The 18,339-nt window shown below is 41.6% G+C and overlaps 1 protein-coding gene across 3 annotated transcripts in view; it reads right to left on the reverse strand.

Annotated features, from left to right (window-relative positions):
* Nucleotides 1–241: 241 nt before the first annotated feature.
* ZNF536 (zinc finger protein 536) overlaps nt 242–18,339 on the reverse strand; it is a 352,810-nt gene continuing 334,712 nt past the window's right edge. For all 3 annotated transcript variants that reach the window (XM_075765690.1, XM_075765692.1, XM_075765693.1), the window contains one exon: nt 242–3,630. In XM_075765690.1, coding sequence (XP_075621805.1) covers nt 3,395–3,630 — 236 coding nt within the window. In that variant the 3' untranslated portion in view covers nt 242–3,394. The remainder of the gene's footprint in view (nt 3,631–18,339) is intronic.

Here is an 18,339-nt window from a genome sequence, read left to right on the forward strand (position 1 = left end):
TCCTTTAATTTAGTTGCTTTCAAATGCGCAAATAAAACCTTAAACAGGAAGAATAAAGATTCATCCAGGGGAATGGGAGTGCTCTCGCACTTGCACATTCTTTGAAGTGTGGGCAGCTTTCTTGACATGCACCATAACAATAAACCTCACGATTTTCTAAAGCCAAATATATGATCTATACAAACAATTTTTTTAATGTGAAAACACGACTTTATACATCATAGTGTATGATACACACTTCAAACACTTTCAAATCAAAGCTTGATAGACCCCAAGACTTTTTCTATAGTACATAAGTAGTAGTATATAAAACAATTATTACTACATGCTAAAACAGATTTCCACAGTCTTTTAATTAAGCACAATATATATAATATATATGTATATATTGTATATAGATTTGTTCAGATTAATAAGTGGACTGAGCACACACACCCAGCATAATACACTCCAGTAACTGCCTAACAACTGTGAATTTACTGACATTAATTTTTTTTTTAATCTGACAAAGCTGCAGAAAATAATGTTTTAACTGTTCCTAATAAACATAAGCAAGTAGGAAAACTTTTTTTTCAGAGGTAGAGGTTTTATTGCGTAAAACACTGGATAAAACTGTACTGCTTCAAAGACATTTTTATTCTAACAGCAGAAAGAAAACAGTCATTGCTGAAAAAACAACTTTTAATACTTCTATACCAGAATAAAGTTCTGTCAACTGATGTATTATAATAATAAATAATGACCAAGAATAAACTTTAAATACAAAGTTTTCTAATTGTTACAAGCATAGCAACAAAATCCTCTACTCTATTGATCTCAGATTTCCTCCAAGATAGAAATTTTTCTTTGTGTAGGAATGTAGACAGTATTATGACCAGTATCACAGACTACAGAAGTTACAGAGAAAAAACTTGACATGTTTAGATATGAGAAGCATGATGATATTCAGAAACTGACAATGCATCACTGCTGCTGTCACTTGTTTGTATTACAAGTTACAAATGTTCTGGAAAAAAGGGCTATGTCAGAGGGGAGGATAGGGACAGTAGCACCCGACCAAATGGAATCAACACACACATCACAAGGAGCGGGAGATGTTTCCAGTGTCACAAACAGAATTATTGCCTGTCGTATCTGAAAATGCTCAGAAGACACAAAAGAATACTGAAAGAGCTCAAAAAGTGCAAGAAATGGAATGTGGGGGGCGGTTTTTTTTTTTTTTTTTTCTCTTTTTTTTCTTTTTTTTTTTTTTTGCTAAGATACTGAAGGCGGCGCAAACACACAAAAGCAAGCGACTGACACAGTCACCAAACACAGTAGTGCAGTTAAAATCCTAAAGCTTACTACAGTCAGAAAGTTTCAATAACATTTCAATCCTTTATCTAGGATCATAGAAACAGTTGCATTAAGTTTATCAACTCGATTTAAGTAAGGCAGTGAGAACTATACTAGAAAAACAAGAAAAGCAGCTTGCTCTGTGCCAGATGGGTCCAAGTTACACAGTGACCTCATTTAAACTGAAACTTCAGTTGGATGACATCCTTTCCGACAGCATATGCAAACCGTATTCCTTATTAGCCTGAGATTTTTTTTTCCAGTCTCAGGGTAGCGCTAAGAATTTTATTTACATTGATTGCAGTTTAGTATTTTTTGTAAACTGCTTTAGGCAGAGCTGAAGTTTTAAGGCCCTGGGGTTTTACTCTGTGCTCCCAGCCTGCAAAGAAATATTGACTTTTTTTTTCTTTTTTTTTCCTTTTTTTTTTTTTGAGTCTGGATGATTTTGTTTTAGAAGAAGTTAATACTTCTCTACCATCATAATAAACAGCACCAATTTTGCTTCTGTCAAAGGAAGTACATTAGAAGGCTAAAATTTTATGCCATTCAGAGAATTTCAGAATAAACCTTTAGTTATTTTTCTTACTTTTTTTAGGTTATGTGGTTCATTATAGTCTCTCAAAAGCTTCCTACGTGGCAAAGACCTTACTAAATTTGGAGCATCCAATCAGTAAAAAAGCTAAAATCTGCAAAAATATAGAACACATTTGTTTTACAAAACCAAAGGAATATCAGCTAAAACACTTTTCTTCATTAGAGACAAAGAGCAGGAAGTTTGGATTCATATTTTAGGTCAAGCTACTTTATAAGAGCTTGCTCCAGAAGAAACTTCTGCACTATGTCTGTAACACTTACAAAAACTAACACATGAAAATTAACCATGATTGGGGAATCCTTCATTCAATTGTATTTTTAAAAAAAAAAAAAAAAAAAAAAGGCATTTAAAGGAAGTTGGAAAGAAAGCAACAAGAAAAGAACAGAAGAAGAAAAAAAAATTACCAACCTTCTATGTAATAAAATTCTGTTTCTCACCAGCACCTTCTATAGATAAGGCTGACTAGTTTCACTAAACAATATTTCTATATATTGTACTTCTACTTTTATAGCAACTTACTTCATCAACAAGGAAAAAAAAAAAGAATAAAAGCATTTCCCTCAATACTGCAAGATGATTACAAAAAATGGAATTACATTTCAAATCTGCAATCACACATCGAGCTGCAGATTTTTTTCTAACCATTGATTCATTTGGCTGTATATTTAAAAAAAAAAAAGAAAATGTAATATCACAATAGTTTTCAATATAGGCCAGTACTGACCCTAGCTTATGGGCCGTCTAAGGTTTCTCCCATACTGCAGTTGCAACACCACTTGAATTGATTTTCTCTGCAATGACAGCTCCAGTCAGACTGGCACCATGGCAGTCTACCAACACATCTCATTACTATGCTAGGCAAATGACAGCAGCTGGTGTCATATTATAAAGGTGTTTTCAACAATGAAAACACAGCCCCTCAATCTTCAAGGCAACACTAAATCGTTTAGACGGTATCATTTTTCTGTTAAGAGCATTATTTTTGGACAAAGACCACTTTAAAGTTTGAAATTGCCCTGCTTTTTAAATAACTAACGACCTCCTAACATTTTTAAATCACTTTATTATCCCACCTACATTGTTTGGAAGTACTTGTTGCCAGGTAACAGTTTAGCAGCCATTTTCAAGGGCTGGAAATTTATTTTGTGTGCGTAATATATATATTTAAACACACACACACGTATGGAATGCGTGTATTTTGTGTGTGTGTATGTAGATATATATTCAATGTGTGTATGACTGAATCTCTGTGTGTGCGTGTGTAAATATACATATATCTATATATGCGCGTGTGTGTACGTGTACATATACATATATTTGAATGTTTTCAGCATCCTGTACACTTCTGGGAATTTGCACACCATTCTTTCGCTTGGCAGGCGGTCAGCCGACCCTCGCCCAACAGCATCTCTACACCCGGCGTAAAAGGCGACTGCAGTATGGAGACGGACCGGCCGAGCCGCATCACTCCTGGGCCTTGCTGCCCTCCTCCGTTAGCTCTGCCGAGCTCCCTGGTTTGACAGCTGCAGGTTCCTCCAAATTCCCAGAAGCTTCGGAGTCAACTCTGGAGCGCTTGAACCTGCGGTCGGGATACTGGCTGTTGTCAAAAGGCATGCGATGGACACAGAGAACGTGGGTCTTCAGATTTCCCTTCTGAGAGGCACTGTACGGGCAGTATCGGCACTGGAAAGGCCTGTGACCTGCGTGACAGACGAGAGCCTGGTTAGCTTTTCGCTTTACGCACGCGGCGCCCGCACCCCCGCCCGTGGCACCGCCTGACACAACCGAAGGCGCGGGAGCCCCCCCGCAGAACCCCTCCTGTCGGATGGAGGACATCGCCGCGAGTCTTCAGCGAGAGCGAGAAATCTGTGCTGTGTGCATGATGCCTAGTTGAAGAAACTGCATTTTAAAAATTCTCAGCTTCAGGTTTTCTGGAGAAGTGCAGCTATTTCATCTCCCTCCTCCGACCCAGCTGTAAATCCATCAGCCAGCGATCCAAACTAAACTCCTGTAAATACAGCACAACCGTGTACGAGTGCCTTCTTTTGCATTGCTTAATTATCTTTTTTATTGAAGTGCAATTCAAGGATGACAATGTGCAGACCCTTAGTCTAATAAACACACTTTGTCTTTGGGTGGGTTTCTGAGTAAAGAATTGTATGTTTTATTTTAATCACACAGATTACTTTTTAATGGAAAGAATTAATGGATTGAGATAACGAAGGCCTCAAACCTGCAAACATTTACTCCAGTGAGATTACTCCTGTGAGTAAAGATACGCAAGCACATAAGCGCTTGCTGGACCGGGGCCCGAGGTTATCACCAGCCTTAAAATAAAATGTCCAAGCTAGATTAGAAAAGGAATGTTAATGCACAAAATCTGATAGATGCACTTCGTGTGGGTGAAACAGCAACCGACTGCAAAACAAAGGCATGAATGAAAGATATCACTTCTTAGTAGGGCTATTGATACACTCTCCCATATTTTTCAGATTATTGTGACTTTGAATCTCCATGCTGTATCTGGTTTTGGAGGTCATGTTTCAGCAATCACATTTCAACCTATGCTGGGAAGTTGTTGATGTGTTTTACTGGAACTTTATGAGCTTTGTCTCTCAAATTAACTTAAACCAGGACCATCTGAGGTCAAATGCGCTTAGCTTGCTTTAATTTGCTCAAATAAATGAATAAATAAATGTGCCAGACCATCTACATAAAGCCAGGATAAGTGAAAAACAATACCCTATCTCCACATTTGAAGAGCACATTTTCCTTTGCTGGCGTGGTACTACCTAGCAGGCATAAAACAGACGCTGGTGCGGCAGAGGAAAAGGACTGTGCTTCCCGCTATGTGGGAAGGGGCTGGGATCATCTCACCTCGATTTTAGGTGGGAATTTAACAGATAAGCCAATAGACGCTTGTTGTCCACTGGTCGATGTTACCCATGCCGGAGTGGGAATGCTACCGTAGTCCTCCCAGCGGAGACGGGAGCCTGGATAACTGCTGGTTTTAACCTCGCGCTGCTGCTGGCACACCAACGCGAGCATCTCTAGCAGAGTACATTCTCCTGAGCCAGCATTTGTGCTCTGGGTTGCTCGGATAACCTGCTATTTTTACTGTAACATCAAAACTACCACTTCAGGGCTGAGTCCCCCAAAACATACTGCTTGCTATCCAGAGGAAAGAAGTGTTAAGTCCAGTCCACAGTTACCCAAGCCCTATGCCCCAGGACTACAGGCACCGGCATGTTTCCTTTCTCGAGGATGGAAAGCTCCCCTCCACCCTTTGCTTTTACAAGCTGACGACTGCCAGAAGTGTGACCACCCCCCCAAGACCTCCAACATGCATGTTTATGCATAAATCTTGGGATGGAGTGTGGGTCGATCTTTTAGTTCTCTCCTGGGATAAAGACAGGCGTTTTCCTCAACAACTTCATAAGGAAAAAGAAATTAAATCTGTAAGCTGCTAATCATTACAAAGTCAAATTTCAGTGGAAAATTTCATAACAATAGCAATGGAAGAAACCTACATAGATAATGTTACAGAAATTGGATTGGGCTTTTATAGAAAAAATTCAGCTGGAAGATATGAGGAAATAGTCAACGAAAAGATTGAAGGTGTCCCTAGTGCCTCTTAGAGTCAGTCCTAAAATCAATGCAGAAGCACAAATATGCCTGAAAATTTTTGAATATAATAGTTTTGAAGACTGGAAGCACTCTCAAAACTGTCTGGGTACAAAAAAGGTTCAGAGAAAGTCTGATTTTCATTGTTTCAGGAAATCTAGAAATATTTGAAAACTCAGGGGGAAAAAAAAATCAAAGATAAATCATTACATCTCGCCCGTTGTTTGTCAGAGACGGATAAAGTCACCAGAATTCACAGCTGGGTTTGGGACTCTTTCTTTCCTTCTCCTTTTTCTCCCTCCTGGGTAGTGCCTCTGACCGGGCAGAGTTAAGGGGTCTGTTGTGTACTCTGCTTGGGGAGGTGCCAAAATGCCCTGACCAAAGCAGGAGAAATGTTGGATAGGGGGCAAGGAGACTTGCTCCATGAAGAATTGAAGTGATTTTTTCCTTTTCTCCAAAAGATAAAGGCCTGCCACTGTCACATGCACTGAGATGTGAGACTATCTACACCAGCAGCACCAGCTCCCTTCCAGCATTTCCAGTGTTTCATCTGAGGACCTGAGGACTGGTTCCCTTGCCAAGAGCAGAAGATGCCCTGCTAAGTTGTGACAAGTGGCACGGCTTGCCCTCCAGCCTTATTCACTCTGGGTTTATTCGTGCAATGGAAAAGCAAAAAGATATCCTGTTCACTTGGTCCTTCTTGCGCGCTGCCATGTCCAGCGACTGGATGTGCCGTAGATGATATAACGTCCCTGATAACTGCTCTCAGAGCAGCCTGCAGGGAGCGCAGGCAGAGCGACGGCAGTCACCCTCTGAACCCCTCGGGCAGCACGCAAATCCCCTGGAACCGGTACCGCTAGCCAACAGTGCGAGAGCTCACCAAGCAGCTCTCAATGCTTTGCCCACAAGTAGCTGTCATCAAACGGCCATCCTCATTCTCTCCTGCAAAGAACAAATTCTAAACAAGGAAATCCGCAAAGCGTGGATGGAGCTAACCACCTTGCTAAGGCTAAACCAAACTCTTTCTGCCCACCCCTGAACCAAGTTCAAACCCGTGCAATTCTATACAGAGAATGTCATTTATTAATTCTATGCGCTTTAATAAATCAGACAATATAAAGTGCACCTACAAGGATTCAGTTCTGCATTGCCTCCCCCATGACTTACTTTTTCAGGCCATCAAAATTTCACATCACTGCCTTGTGAAAAGTAAGTGCACAATAAGTTAATTTGTATTGTCACTATGCAGTACAACTGTGGTAAAGAGCACATCCATTTTTAATCCGGTATGAATAATATATAAATATGTATACAGAGTGAGGGTCATAGGAAAGCAAGCGGTACATTGTTTACAGCAGAAGTAGTACAAAAACTAGAGATTATTCTCACTTGCAGAGATAACAATATCTGCAATTTGCTTGTAACTAAGGGGTGAAGGAAAATGCCCATTTCTCTTAGGTATCCCATCCATTAATTTTAGCTCAAAAACTTGTTGTGGGCAGCAGGCTCTTAAAATAACCCTTCCCAGATAAGTTGGCAATAAATTTATAACATTTTATCTTGCAGTGGTTGGTAGGTTCTTTCTCAGCAAGCTGTAGTTCATATATATTTTACCCACTACATATCTTCCAATAAAATTATATGAAAATCCTTAAAAAAAAAAAAAAAAAAGGAGGGAATCTTCCTGGTAGTTCAGGAGATAATGTGTAATGCATTGCATTTGTAGTAAGGAAAATTAGATGAAAGGTGGGCCACCAAGGACGCCAAACTATGGTGCACCTTTCTCCAATCAAAAAGGGAAGATAGAGGACAATATATTGTTTGCAGCTGAAAAAATCCCGTTGTGGAGCAATGTTCTATGAAGTCTGTGACTGTGTGTGTGAAGAGGCTTCGTAATCCTTGGGATAGAAGCTGACAGTCTAAAGAAATGGAACAGCAGAAAGTAATAATAAAAAAATAGCTAAAATGACAACAACGCTAGCTGGACTCAAAGAACATCTTTAGAAGGTGCGGATTTCCCCAGGAAGGGGGATTACCTCCAGCACCTCTGAAAGTGAGCTAAACCTTCCAGGGTCAGAGCCAGCCACGGCAGCGGGGCCGAGATGACCTAGGCTCATCGTCTTCTCCAGTTTTGACTGTACCCCGGAGAGAACAAGGAGTGTCCATGGGAGGTACTTTCTGGCCAGGATGGAGAACTTTTCTGTGGGACCAATATTTAGAAAAATCCCTCAATGTTTGAAACTAGTTCAACCTTTTTAAAAATATATGCTGCTTCGTTAATTTAGGCTTTGTAGGGGGGGAAAAAAAAAGTTTGTTTTCTTTTCTTTCAAGTTTGTGATCTGATATGTTGCTTTGTGACACATCACGTCAGCCTGCATCAGTCGCATCGCGTTAGGTTTCGTAACATGGCATGACTGATGCAGCCCAACATGGTGCATCAGCTGCACAGTCAGAAAATGCAGGTTTTGAGAAAGACACGGATCTCAAACTCTGGGGTTTAGGACCATTTAAAGGAAAGTATTTTCAAAGCAGGGGCCTCGCATTTAAACAAAGCCATTGCCCGTGAGTTGTTAAGGATTCAAATACTTGCCAAACCTATTTTGCTTTGTCTTATCTTTAAAACTCGAAACCATTTATTGGAACACATAAGAAGTCAATGTCAACAAAGTGTCATTGGGTTACTTACTGTAATCCAAACACTGCTAATAGTTACTAATTTATTAACTTTGATATGGATCCATTATTTAAGATTAGCACAAAGGAATACACAAACAAGAGAGAGAGAGAGAGAGTGATGAATACTAAAGTCTTTTTCATTAAAAAAATCATTTACATGGTCAAGCTGCATTAATTCTCCACTTCTAAAAATATTTGATCGGCATCCAAATTCTATAAAAATTTCCACAAAGAAACATCTTATTTTTGTGGTATTACAGGCACATATGTAGGGGTTTGCACTAAAACGTAAAAATGGGCATTGGAGTAGTCACATGAATAAGATCAGGAATTTATTCCAGATTGTTAAAAGTGTACTAATCACAGCAAAATCATGGCTTTCTCCCAAAGCAGCAAGAAAACGGTAATTTGAAAGAAAAATGCCAATAATACATCACACACAAGCCGTCTGTTGTCCCCACTACACCACTTTTTATTATATTGCATATGTGTACATATATACACACAGACACATGCGTACAGACACACAGACACACAATTTAATGCATAAATTTAGGGAAAAGGCAGAAGAGCAATAAAATGATGAACAGAAAACAAATGCTGTGCAATGTACTATAAATTATAATTAAATCCTGAATAAAATGTGTTTCTTAGATATGACATTTGTTCCCTTAAAATGCAAAAATGGCCATGATTATCTGACAGAATGTTTTTCCTTAGATGGCCAATGGCTATAGCACACACTGCGATGCAATACGGCAAACTCATTTCAGATTTCGGTGCCTGGTTTAAGAATATCCTTTCGGTGAAAATCGAAAATAACAGCAATTACCTCTTTAAAACAAATAAATTACTCCCTCACTAAGAAATATTTGAAAAGCCTCAAAGGTTTCAATTTCTTGGAGGCAAATCTCGTTGGTTGAGATGTTGGACACTGAAGACCTGGACTCGACCTCCTGGGCTGCTGTAGCAATCCCAAGTGGCCAGGACCACCTCCGGCCATCACCAGGCACTCTTGCAGGACCAGCTGCAGGGCTTAGGACGGATGGCCACTGCCGCCTGCACCGAGATGCTCAGTCCCACAACGTTGCTGGTGGAATGGTCCACGTAATCACACATCTGCTGCAGTGCAAAGTCAGCAAGCCACATTCAAACCTTCAGTGAACCTGGACATCCCCAGGAAGAGCTGCTTTAAATTGTTTTTTTTCTTTCTTCCTACACAAGCTTGTATTTGAGGTACAATCATCTTTGAACAGATGAAGTACGTGTTGCCTCAGAAGTAACAGCAGGCAACGATGGCCGTGCGCTTTCCGCGTAGGAAGAAAGACTTTTTGAGCATCTCCAGTTCTCTGGCAGTGAGTACTGGGCTGAACTCACGGCTTTCTCAGACCACAGCCTCTGGGGCCTGGGCCTCTTGGTGAACACTGCCATTTTAAAGTAACGCTATTACAGCATAATATCAAGCACTTACAAAGGGAGAACTACTTTCATTTAAATCTTGGCTAGTGCGATTTCCTTCTTTTTTTTTTTTTAACGTATAAATTTTCATAAATACATTTACTATCCACAGCAAACATCCCAAGTACTGTATGCATTACCCAGGAGAGCCCAATGGCTCTAAAGCAGCCATTCTGATCTGGAGCATAACAGTATGGATGGGAAAACGCTGAATAAATATATTTGTCCAATAGACAATAATGGCTCTGATTGAGCCATTCCACTTTATTGGTCTCAAAATATGCATTTTATGAAACTCCCCAAATACCAGACAGATTAAAGTACATCCAATCAGGTTCATATATGTAATAAAAGTTTTTATAAAACAATTGAAAAGTATATGTTTATTTACACACAGGTCCAGGACCAACCAAGATGGTCTTCTGGGAAAATTACAATATTCTGTGAAGTTTATATGTTTATTGGATTACAAAAAAGGAAATTAAATTTTAAAAACTCTCTATTTCATGTTGACCAGGAAAAGCCATAAAACCAAAAAGCCCTGTTGGAGGCTTTTTTGATGATTTACTGTAGAGGCATATAAAAAAAAGCATAAGTATCTGCATTTTAGGGAGGCCTGGGAACATTTTCACCTACCAAAGCTAAGGCTGTGGGTTATGTGTTTCCCACGGGACACCTAAAGCTATGGCAGCCCCTGACCACCCTCCATTCAACTGGATTCCTTCGTCACCAGGCTCAATCCTCCAAATAGTCCTAACAGTAACCAGAGGAATTGTTCACGATAAGAGGCACCAGACTAGCTACCTAAATCCCCCGGTGCTAATACAGAGCAGACACTGCCAGGGGCAGCTCAGGTCCGACCACGTGAATTGCCATCTGGAAGAGCCTTTCTCTCGCAGTGGGTTACAGGAAAGTTCTTAACCAGAGGAGGAGAAGTTTGGGGTAAAGACCCAGCTCATGGAAAAACACGGCCACCAGCTTGATGCTAAATAAATGCATTAAGGATATTTGGAAAAACTGCCCTAAAACTAGTAGGATTTATCCACCTGTGAAGTCTACCGTGGCAGGTTAGGGATGTAGAAGGAATCCCTTGTAGGCATTACCGTGGTGCAGGGCACCGTCCCGAGGCCAGCACCCACCCCAAAGCCACCACGTGGCACCACGGCCCTGGTGATTTGCCAAGACGGACGTTCAGTCTACAGGCGCCTGCAACAGCAGGGTGGCAAATGACCGAACCATCGCTGGCTGCAGAAGAGCTGGAGAATGAAAAGCCCCAATCTGCAACTAATTTGTTTCAAGGATTTTTACTTTAAAAAGCCAAAAAAAATTTCCATTCATTGGATCAGATTAAATACCTCAGATACCTACCTGGCTTTTCTGAAATGTAATCAAAGGTGGAGACTGCTCTTGATTTAGTATATTATACAGTGCTTGGTGTTTCTGAATAGGTATTTCAATTGCTGATGAGTATACTAAAGGGTTTCATGATGACAGGGAAAAGCAAAAGTTGATGCTACACTTTGTTTTTAACACATATTATTAAAAGATTAAGTTAATTTCACACATTCCCTAAAATAAAAACTGCACTTAAAGTAACAGCGCGATTTCTGTCTCAAAAGGTTACAATCACTAATTATCATACACTAAATTTTCCTTTAAAAGCAAAAGAAAAAATAACCCCAACAACAAACCACCACCACATCAACCCTGCTATGTAAAACAGCCGAAGGAAGATCAGCATGACACGGAGGCTAACAGCCACCTGGACACTCGTGATAAAGAGAAACAAGTACAAATTCTACCACCGTCCTTCATACATACGTTTTAACCTACTAAACAAACCAGTCACAAAATTATGGCAAAAATCACTAATTTAACACTTGTTACCTTTTTATACGGACCATGGAAATTATAATTATTTGGAGGTAGATGAGGAACTTGCTAGCCCTCTGCAGTACACTAAATACAAGCAAATTACCAAATGGCTAGTGAAGGCGCTGATGGTATAATGGAGACCTGCAGTTCTTGGGGAAACAAACATCGCTCATTTCTTGCAGACTTGACAAAGTAACAGGATTACTTAGGTCCAGACACTTAGCACAAAATTTGTTTCTTTTTCAGAAGAGTAAGCTGTTCACACAGGAACTTTTGATTTTGAAGTGAAATGGATCTTGGGGGAAAAAAGGAAGAGCATCAGCAGAATAGCTGAAAAGGACTTCCTAAACAAATATTAAACATTACGTGAACCTCGTAAATAAAAAATTCTCCTGGAAAATGGCCAAAGACTTTGCTTTCTAAGGACCCGCGTATTTCAGACTGCTGCCGGCGGCGCACCCGCCCGGTGCGGCGCAGCACCCCGTGCACGACAGCACACCGGTTTGGGTTTTGACATGACAGCATGAGTTACGAGCCCGGTGCCTCAGCGGGCTCCAAACGAGGTTAGTGGGAATGCTGTCATTGATTGAGCTTGAAATGCCAGACTATCAATGTCCCACGCTTTGGGAAATTTAATTACATTTAATTTTTCATATTTATTTACTTCGGTTTATACACATAAGTAGAGGACAGAGTTCTTATCAAGGGCACTAGGTACCTGTTGTAAAGAGCAGTCCACCTCTGACTAAATTTGTAACGGCAACGGTTACGACAGTTTATAAATTCCTCAATCATAATCCCCTTCGTAATCCTAAACTCACAACAGCCCGGCCAAAAATACAAGCGCTCCTCCCCAGCCATGCCCCCCGCTCCGGTTCCCCCAGAGGCGCAGCCGGCGCATCCCCACATCTCTGCAGGCTGGGCCCCTCCGCGCGAGAGGTGAGAACCTGAGCCGGGGCAGTGAGCGGGTTATCCCCCTCTGACAGCCGCCGCCTCCTCTTTTGCTTTGGGGATCCGAGCAGACGGCAGCTAAGGAAAGGTATTTTGAAGGTAAGCGGCGGGCTTTTCTTTAATATTAACTAACCCCAAGTTGTTCTAATTATCAAAATTATATGTTCAGAGTCCCACCTTTGCCTTTACTTACATATTTCAATTAATTGTTACATCTATTCACCCCTTTACTCGTTTTAATCATGTCAATAACATTACATTCCCATTCTAACCCCCTTGAGCAAAATATCTCAGTTTTTCCTACTAGGTCATTCACAAGTTTCCTGTCTAATGTTCTGACATATTTTTAAATCGTCTCAGTAAATATTTATTATTTCAGGGAGCATTTAGGACTTCTGGAATGAAGCTCTATTTGAATTTAATATACCTCTGATTTCCCAGAATAAATGCTGTACTGGTGGCAGTGGGATTTTAGTAAAGAGATCATGCAATTCAGAGGTGCTAATAGGAAAGGCCTTGTCAGCGATGATATTTTGCTACCAAATATCCTTTATTCTGCCTAGCACTTCATAAATACAATAGCATTTTCTCTTTCACTCTGGGCAACTGTCTTGAGCTTATTTATTTTATTTGGTGGAATGGAATTTTAAAAATCCCATACTCAGCTTTCTAAATTTTTCCTGCCCACATTTCACATCCTCGGCTGGTGTCGAGCAGGACAGCCGCGCAGCCTGCGCCACGAGAAGACCTTCCCCCTGCGTACACAGCGAGGGAAGGGTCCGGAGTCTCCCCACCGGTCCAGTCCCGTGATCCACAAAGCACCTGAACGCGAAGGGATGGAATTATCCACGTGCTGTAACGTTTGCTGAAGCGGGACCCTAAGCTAGAATAATTGCTTTCTGCTCGTATGGTGTCGCTTCGGCTAAGCATGTTCTCCTTCAGTTGTAGTTGTTGCTTTGTTACATAACGGGGGTAATTCAGAGGGTATTTTGTCACATTATAACTTCTCATGTACCTCGTGATTCTCTATCTGCAGCGACATGTTAGTAAAGAGACTGAGGAAAACCAAAACACTTTAAGTAAATAAATATCCAGCTCACTAATAGCTAATATTTCAAATTATCCACGAGTAGCTCACAACCCCACTAATCATTCCGCTAAAACACGACTATTATCTGTTTCTGGGATGTCGTGAGTGTGGTTCGCAGGGCAGCTCGTTACGGGCAGTGCCGCCCCGCGAGCGCAGCCCGCGTGGGCACTCGCAGCAGCCCACCCCTCGCCGGGCGCGCTTCCACCTGAGCCTACGTATAGCTAACGTCTCCGTAAAAAACAAAACAAAGCAAAACAAAAAAACAACCAAAAAAAGCATATTTTCATCATATCCCATTCAGCAAATCAGGAGCTCAAACAGTAAAAATTAAAAGGCTCCAAAGAATAAATTGAGCATTAACTTTGCAGGACCTTTCCCTCTGCAAAGTACTGTTGATGTTGTCGCAGAGAAAGTAAGTGTCTTTTTTATTAAGTCACAAAGGAAATGCTTTCTCCCCTTCTCCTTTTCTTTTCTATAAAAGGCTCTCTAAAATGAAAGGTGTCAGACTTTGCTTTTTCTTCTTGGCATGATCCAGAATGTATGGCTGAGGAATGACAGATGTCTGCAACCAGCTGCAATGAAGCATGCTAAAGTTTCAGTCTAATCCACTTATTTCACTGCAGTCACGTAAACCAAAACAAATGGGCAGTGCCTTACATTATAAAAACACAGCAGCATTACTTTGTTGCATAATGTAGCTGATACGCCATCTTTTTATCATTTTTCCTACTGCAGAAAGAATTCACCTCTTTATTAAAAACAGCCCCTGAAAGTTCTCCTGTTCTGCTCGCCTCTATTTTTTTCTTTTAGTGTCACAGCAGTCTTGCTATGCCCCATGCATTACTCAATACCCTGCTATTATAAAAACGCCGTAATATTTTTCTAGAGAAGACTGCTTTTGTTTTTAAAAGCTCGATCTGATTCAAAAGCCACAGGGCCTGACCCTGCTCTCGTATCCTTGTTACGAGCCCGCGGTTTGAAGGGCTCTGCTCGAGGGTCAGGATTGGACCCGCCGGCAAACCGGTACACGTTTCGGCTGTACAACAAGTGGACCAAGCGCTTGCCCGTAACAGGTAAAAGCCCCGCGTTTCTGCATTTCACCGACCAAACGCGGAGACGCAACTAATGGCCTGGATCTACTCGACTGACCGCATTCCAAAAAAGCCCCCGTTTCTAACGGGGAGGAAGAGCCGTCGCCGATACGTTTACGGAAGCTCCTGAAAGCCCCCCCCCCGCCCCCCCATCTCGTTATGCCAGAGGGAGTACAACCTAAGTGAACATGGCATCGCTTCCTGGGAAGGGAGACCCTGCCTCACTCCAGCGTGTAGTGCAGCAACCTTTTGAACCCTCCCTCCTTTAATCCTTGTAAGGAAAGGGAAAGGATGAGGAGTCATGTGGCTCCCTCCCCGCCAGCAGTTTCAACAGCTGGGAAGCACTCTTTCAGCGCAATTCATAAAAAAAGATGTGTTGGATTTCGCCTATGGCAGAATGGCGTACGATTTCTGGCCCTTCAGGCTAAAACAATAAATGCAAAGAGGAAAATTTGAGATTTCCCCCCTTAAACTTCCCACAACAACCTCAGCAAAACCACATGACTTGTCTTGTACAATCTCCCTGGTGTTTTCAGTGCTACTTTGGCAGGAAATCAGAATTACTGTTATATAAATTCCATCTGATGCCAGAGCTACCATCTGTGAGTAAAACTGCTTCACCTACGTCTGCCGGCAAAGCCACTCTCCCAGAGACAAGGGAGAAGGGGAAAAAAAATTTGATTAATTTGCAGAATGCTTGTGATTTGCTCATATATTATTATAACTGCTCATCAGCACATGACAAATTCCCAGCACTCCGCACAGGAACCCGTTCAGTTTCAGCAGTTTTTTGCGTCGGCACCTGACAGACTGCAGAGCCACTAATGACTTTCAGATGCTTACAAACAGTAATTCTATCTTCAGAATAAAAAGAAAAATCCGTAGGAAGAAAAGAGTAGAGTTAGTCTATTCCATTTCCTTCCTGTATATCAACATGATTTAACTCTTCGCGGCAGCAGTGGTTCCAGGATCACAACACGGCTGCTCCTTGCCTGTAAAAGACAAAGACTGCCAATCTCAGGGGGAAAGGTGGAAGCAAAAGCCGGGCTCCGAAGGCTTTCGCTGCACCAGCTCCACAGAGAGCCAGATACAAAGCAGGTAGCCTAGGAGAAGGCACACCTACCCTGCAGTACTGAAATAAAACACATGCTCTTCCCCAGCGCTCCCGAATTCCATATCTATTTTCCTATTTTAATACTTCTGATAACCTTTTGCATTTTCAGGGAACACATCTGCTTCCTAACTGCAGCCGAAATGGTTTTTTCCCCCTTTAAAACTATGATTATGCTTTCTGAAGCACTGTCTGTGTGCTTGATTGCCTGTTTTAGATTAGAGATTTTAGCAAGGAAACAAAGACTTCAGAGTGCACATCAGTCCTGCATATGAGAAACCACAGAAGGAATAAGCAATAAAATGTGATGCACCATCTGTCCACAAACAATAACCTGGATGTTCTGAAGGCTTACAAATTATTTAGCACACAACCTCACCAAATTATAGGACCCTTAAATAGAGCAATAGACTGGGAATGAGAACCTCTTTGATGTCCTTTTGTATTTTTTAATTTTTTTTTCCAACTCAGCCCTCGATTGATTGCTAACAGTTGAGGTATTTCTCAATGACTATTGGAGCAAGTTGATTTTTATTAAGTAGCTCTCTGTAGAATATTTCGCCACAGATTTGAACAGTGGGGGATACGCTGCCTCTCTGGCCCTAGCCTGCTGCAAACAGATTGTTAATCAAAAGACAGTCTAAAAGAAGAGTCAGTTGGGAAATTCAGTCCTAAGGGCAAAACGCTGCCCTCGGTACTCATGCGCAACTCCCACTGGCTTCCACGGGAGCTCGCGGGAACGCTCAGTGAGGAATTTGACTTTATTAAGTACTAGAAGGTTTCTGACTGGACTCTTGTGGAACAAATCTCTAACAAAGAATCAGATTTCCACCCCCCCCACCCCCCCCAATTGTATCCTGCTCCAATTAAAAATAAAATGACATTTTTCTTAGCTGTCGTGCTGAAGCACAGTGATCTTGCATGCAAAACACATTAGCAACCAAGCGCACTTCAGGTACTGTAAACTGGAGTCTGTCAAAGCTACTGGACCCCCAGACAAACCTGGCATCCCTCAGCAATGTGCATGTATAGCAAAATCAAGACATTCAGAGACCTGCGTTTGGGATGGAGGATGTCGGTTCACTATATTTAACTGTAAGGTCATGTTAAAAAAAAACCAGACCAACAAACATTAAAATTATTTTTTTATTTAATATGCAATGAATTGTAGAATTTTTAGATCTACTGCTTCATTCAACCTCATCTCTACATTATAAATTCCTGATTTTTTAGTGGGCACTAGCATTTGTTTTTCTAGTTAAAGTATACCTCCAAACCCACAGTCCAAAATAAATCAGCATGCCTAAAAGCCGCTTCTTTCATTTTAAAAAGGAAGGGCTTTGCTACCATCTATTAACAACCTGCCCTATGTATTTCTTTTGCTTTGGTTTCCATATATTTTTTTCTGCATGTTTGCTTAACACACCATTTCCCACGCCAGGTCTCAGCTAACAAACATCCAGACCCACCTACCTACTGTCTTCTTAATGTGCCCTTTACTCTTTTGTCTAGATGGCAGATCAAAATTCAAATAAAAATAGATGTTAGAAGACAGAGGATTTTTTTTTTTATCATATTGTCTTTGACAAACAGGGGCCAAGAGGGAGGTAACTGTATAATTAACTTTAGATGTGCCTAATGTAACTCCATTATCATTGATGAGTCTTATGGAGAGACACTGAGAGGGAAATGTGCCTTCTAGAGTTTCATTGTGGAGCCAGCACTATTAAAGAATATTTCAGTATTTAGGCCCTGATTCAGCAAATTGCTGAAGGTTATGCATACTATAAAGCCTGTAAGTCATCCCACAGACTTGTGTGGGAATGCACACGGGCTTACACAATACAGGAGCCTAAGTTGTCTCCGAGCCGGGGCCACGTAGCCTAACCCTTACTTACAAAGATTCGTAAAAAGAGACATGAAAATTTGCCTGGGGCTAAAAGCTGGGACATTACATCATTTCATTTCGAATCCAAGCTCCTTTTGTGTTTATTTTTGCGTTTATTTTTACGTGGCATTCGCTCCTGGTGTGAGAGGGACAGAGGGCCCCGAGGATGCTGAGTGCGCGAGGGGCCACCGGCCCCTCACCTGCAGAGGTGCACGGGCAGCGCCGTCCCGGCCACCGCCCGCCTGCAGGCTGGAGCCCCCTTGGCCAGCGAGAGGCCACCGGCTGCTGATTGGGAGGGCGGTAACTTTACCGTCACTACGGGTCACCCGGACCCGGCTGGTTTCTGTACGTTTTGTTGCGCGCAGACCAATAATCAACACCCAGAGCTGAGGGTACCCATGTCCCCAAACCCAAGCGCTGCCACCCAGCACAGGACACATGATGAATATGCAGCAAGTCCATGAGATGTTAAAGGAAATGAACCCAAAATCCCCTTCTGATAACTTCTGTGGCAGTCAGTACATAGAGGACCAGGTGCTACTGAGGATTTTATTTTGAATAAAATTGTAGAAGTCCAAGATACCTAAGTTTCCTCGGGCAATGGCACACAAAATGTCCATTTAGGGCGTTCGGGTATTTTTTTGA

The sequence above is a fragment of the Balearica regulorum genome, chromosome 13 (genome assembly GCF_011004875.1).
Source record: "Balearica regulorum gibbericeps isolate bBalReg1 chromosome 13, bBalReg1.pri, whole genome shotgun sequence".
NCBI classification, from domain to species: domain Eukaryota; kingdom Metazoa; phylum Chordata; class Aves; order Gruiformes; family Gruidae; genus Balearica; species Balearica regulorum.